This window comes from Alosa pseudoharengus, unplaced genomic scaffold (genome assembly GCF_046254945.1).
Source record: "Alosa pseudoharengus isolate Yale_2024_CS ecotype anadromous, Long Island Sound unplaced genomic scaffold, YU_APseudo_1.1 YU_APseudo_1.1_scf_1, whole genome shotgun sequence".
In the NCBI taxonomy this organism is placed as follows: domain Eukaryota; kingdom Metazoa; phylum Chordata; class Actinopteri; order Clupeiformes; family Clupeidae; genus Alosa; species Alosa pseudoharengus.
In genome coordinates, this window is record NW_027468564.1 from 43,828,405 (window position 1) to 43,831,710 (window position 3,306).

The following is a 3,306-nucleotide window of genomic DNA, read 5'->3' on the forward strand; positions in this document are numbered from 1 at the left end:
TTTTTTTTTTTTTTTAATCTTAGTGCCTAAAGGGATAAACCTGGTTTTTGGCTCAAATGTTTTTGGCTACTGAGAGTGGTATCCTCTCTCTTCTGCACGGTCCAGGTCCACCACCTCCATGTCTTGAACTGTCTGTCCACTAACCACTTTACCATTGTCTTCTGCCTCACTGCGTGCTTTATTAGCACATATGCACAACCCCTCCCTCTATGCCACAGCCGAACTGTGACCACACTTATACCTTTCTTAGTATAGTTATTTATACATAGATATATAGACTTTATTCTTGCACTGTTGCACTGTTTGACTTACTGGTTTGACTTACTCATTTGCACCATCACCATGACACTCATTCACAAAGAGCACCTTACCTTACCTTATGCACAGAGGACCAAAGGCTCAGTCCTTGCTTCAGTCATTGCAAGCGCACCTGATTGATTAATCACCCACTATGTGGATACTGTTTTTTAGAATTGATTTAGATTAAGTTTTATTTAGTATACTTTGTATTTTAGTATATTAGTATATTCTTTATCTTCTACAGTCCTTATTGCTTAGTTGTGTTTTTTTTATATTATATACTTTTAATTACTTTTTCTGCTGTTAGTGAATGTGTGTGTGTATGTTGTCTGTATGCTACTGTGACCTTGAATTTCCCCTAGGGATCAATAAAGTATCTATCTATCTATCTATCTATCTATCTATCTATCTATCATTTGTGGATGTCCTGGTGAGGATCTGAGTTGACATGAAGCTGGCAACTGATGGGTAAAAATGTTGTGAAAGGTTAGCGCTTCCCTCAGGAGGAATTTCATATCAAAACTTTCCACGAAAGAGTCAGCTCTCATGCCATAGCTGTCATTTGCAGTCTTGGATTTGCAGACATTTGTTGAGATGATGATCATTTTTCAAAACATGTCTGTTCAAAACAACTGTTGCAATGTCATCGTTTTTCCCCCCAATTTAAATCAAAGTAAATCATTACTAAGGCCACTGACAAAGCTTTAAATATCACATGGTAATTTAAACGATGATTTGATTATAAATTTCTTTCATTTTTAATTCATTCAACCTTACTGCAATTCTTCTGTTCAAGTAACGGTGAATTATTAGTATTAAATTTAGATGAATATTTCAGTTTCCCTTTTTCATTTGTGTGATATGTATTTTAGTTCTGGAGGGAGTGGGGGAGGGGGGTTGTTTGTCCTGAAGAGAAGTGACCACGCTGTTCTCAAAAGTGTGGCTATTGTTTGTGAATAAAGACGTTATCCAGTCTTTTAAAGACCAGTAGACCAGTCTTTTACTTTAACACTCCGCTAATGGAACCCTTCAGTTGTGCACCTGATGTAGGCCGCCTGATGGAGACCTGATGACTCTCCGCTGCAGACAATGTGTGATATATGTGGTGCAACTGGCTACAGCACCCGTACCATATACGGTCCAAGTCTGACCATATACTGTACTAGTCCAAGTCTGACCATATACAGGTCAAGTCTGGCCATATACAGGTCAAGTCTGGCCATATACGGGTCAAGTCTGGCCATATACTGGTCCAAGTCTGACCCGGGTCATTTCCCGATCCCACCCCGTCTCTCTCTTTCCTGTCAGTGTCTCACTGTCCTGTCGAAAATAAAGGCAAAAAGCCCACAGAAAATATCCTGTAAAATGTTACAGTAACATAAAAATGAAGTAGTTTTTTATGTATTCTGATTCTGCTTCTCTCAACTCCTCTTAGCAAAAGGGTATTTTTAAGGCCTGAGGTTGATCTTTAATTGCACTTGGGCTGAGACAAGAGGAATCTACTTGAAATTAAGAAATACAAGAAAGAACCTTACACTGGTGTTAAATTGAGCTCAATTGTGTCAAAGAGGAATAGACGGTAGACAAATAAGAGATCACATTTTGATAAGGGGGTTAATGGACCCCTGAACCAGCGAAGCGGCTCAGATGGAGGTGCAGACTACTGGTCACCCTGTGGTCTGACAGGCCTGGAAGTGTGGCAGGGAGAGACATGTCTGTTCCTCTAATTCAGAGTGAAAGGCCACTCCCTCTCCCTCTCTCTCTCTCTTTTTCTTTCTCTTTCTTCCTCACACACATGGCTTCCCAGAAAACCTCCCCAAAGAAAGAGGAGAAAGTTTAAGGGGCATCACAAACACTGGGAGAGGAGTCTGAAGTTGAGTCAAAGCATCAGTAGACGTTCCAAAGAGTTCAAATCCGGACTTAAATGAAACAAGGAAATGAAAATGTCAGTCTTGTACTCTAAGGGACGAGGCTGTGTCGGCGTGGGATTCTGCTGTTGAGATTTGGGCTGCTTCTAAGGAAACAATGAAGTTGGCTGCTGGTTGACAATGAACGCGTGCTGTATAATAGGTAAGTCTAAACTGGTGGGTGCATTATTCTGGTATAAAGATATGAAGGAGTACCATTTTCTTATAGCCAAACTGTAACACTGAATGTCAAGGCGATGCTGGTCTTAACTGAATACATGGGAAAGGAACAGATCTGATGCAAGTTCTCTCTGTGTGGATGTTTGTCTAAGTGTGAGTAAGAGAGAGAGAGTGTGTGTGTGAGTGTGTGTGTGTGTGTGTGTGTGTGTGTGTGTGTGTGTGTGTGTGTGTGTGTGTGTGTGTGCGTGCATGCGTGTGTGTGCACATGTGTGTCCATTGGCCTGTCTCTGGTCATCAGCATCAGGGCCCTTAACATGAGACAGTGGCCCCCATGTGCACCACGCCAAAATGTGCCTCGTTCCATGACACTGCACTTGTCCAGCTCCAGTGTGTGTGTGTGTGTGTGTGTGTGTGTGTGTGTGTGTGTGTGTGTGTGTTTGGTGTCATGGGCCAACAGGCAATGGAGGCTAAAGCTCTTGTAGTACATATGGAGTTGTGCAAATATACTTACGTATTCCACAAATATTTCCACACACTCTTCTATCCATCTACACCCATGTTCTCTGTGACTGTTACCTCAATCTTTTTCTCATTTTTTTTCTTTTTCTCATTTTGTCCTCTTCACAAGCCCCCCCCCCCCCCACACACACACACACACACACACACACACATACAGTACACATACACACAGACACACACACACACCCTTTCTCTCTCTCTCTTTCTCTCGCTCGCTCTCACGCGCAAACTCACTCGCTCCTTCTTTCCACTTAGTTCCCTCCAGTCATGTCGGTATGACGCTTGACTGTTGTTCCCGGCGGACTTTGCACAGCGCTCCAGCAGAGAACAGGACGTTCCTAGCTCCAGAGAGAAAAGGAGACAGAGCGAGAGAGAGAGAGAGAGACAGGCCAAGAGGAGG

At 42.6% G+C, this 3,306-nt stretch overlaps 1 protein-coding gene across 1 annotated transcript in view; it reads left to right on the plus strand.

The window, feature by feature from the left end:
* The first annotated feature begins 2,141 nt into the window (after positions 1 to 2,141).
* The window catches only part of LOC143102067 (acylphosphatase-2-like), a 55,396-nt gene continuing 54,231 nt past the window's right edge, over positions 2,142 to 3,306 (plus strand). The window contains exon 1 of the mRNA XM_076265560.1: positions 2,142 to 2,370. Coding sequence (XP_076121675.1) covers positions 2,349 to 2,370 — 22 coding nt within the window. The 5' untranslated portion in view covers positions 2,142 to 2,348. The remainder of the gene's footprint in view (positions 2,371 to 3,306) is intronic.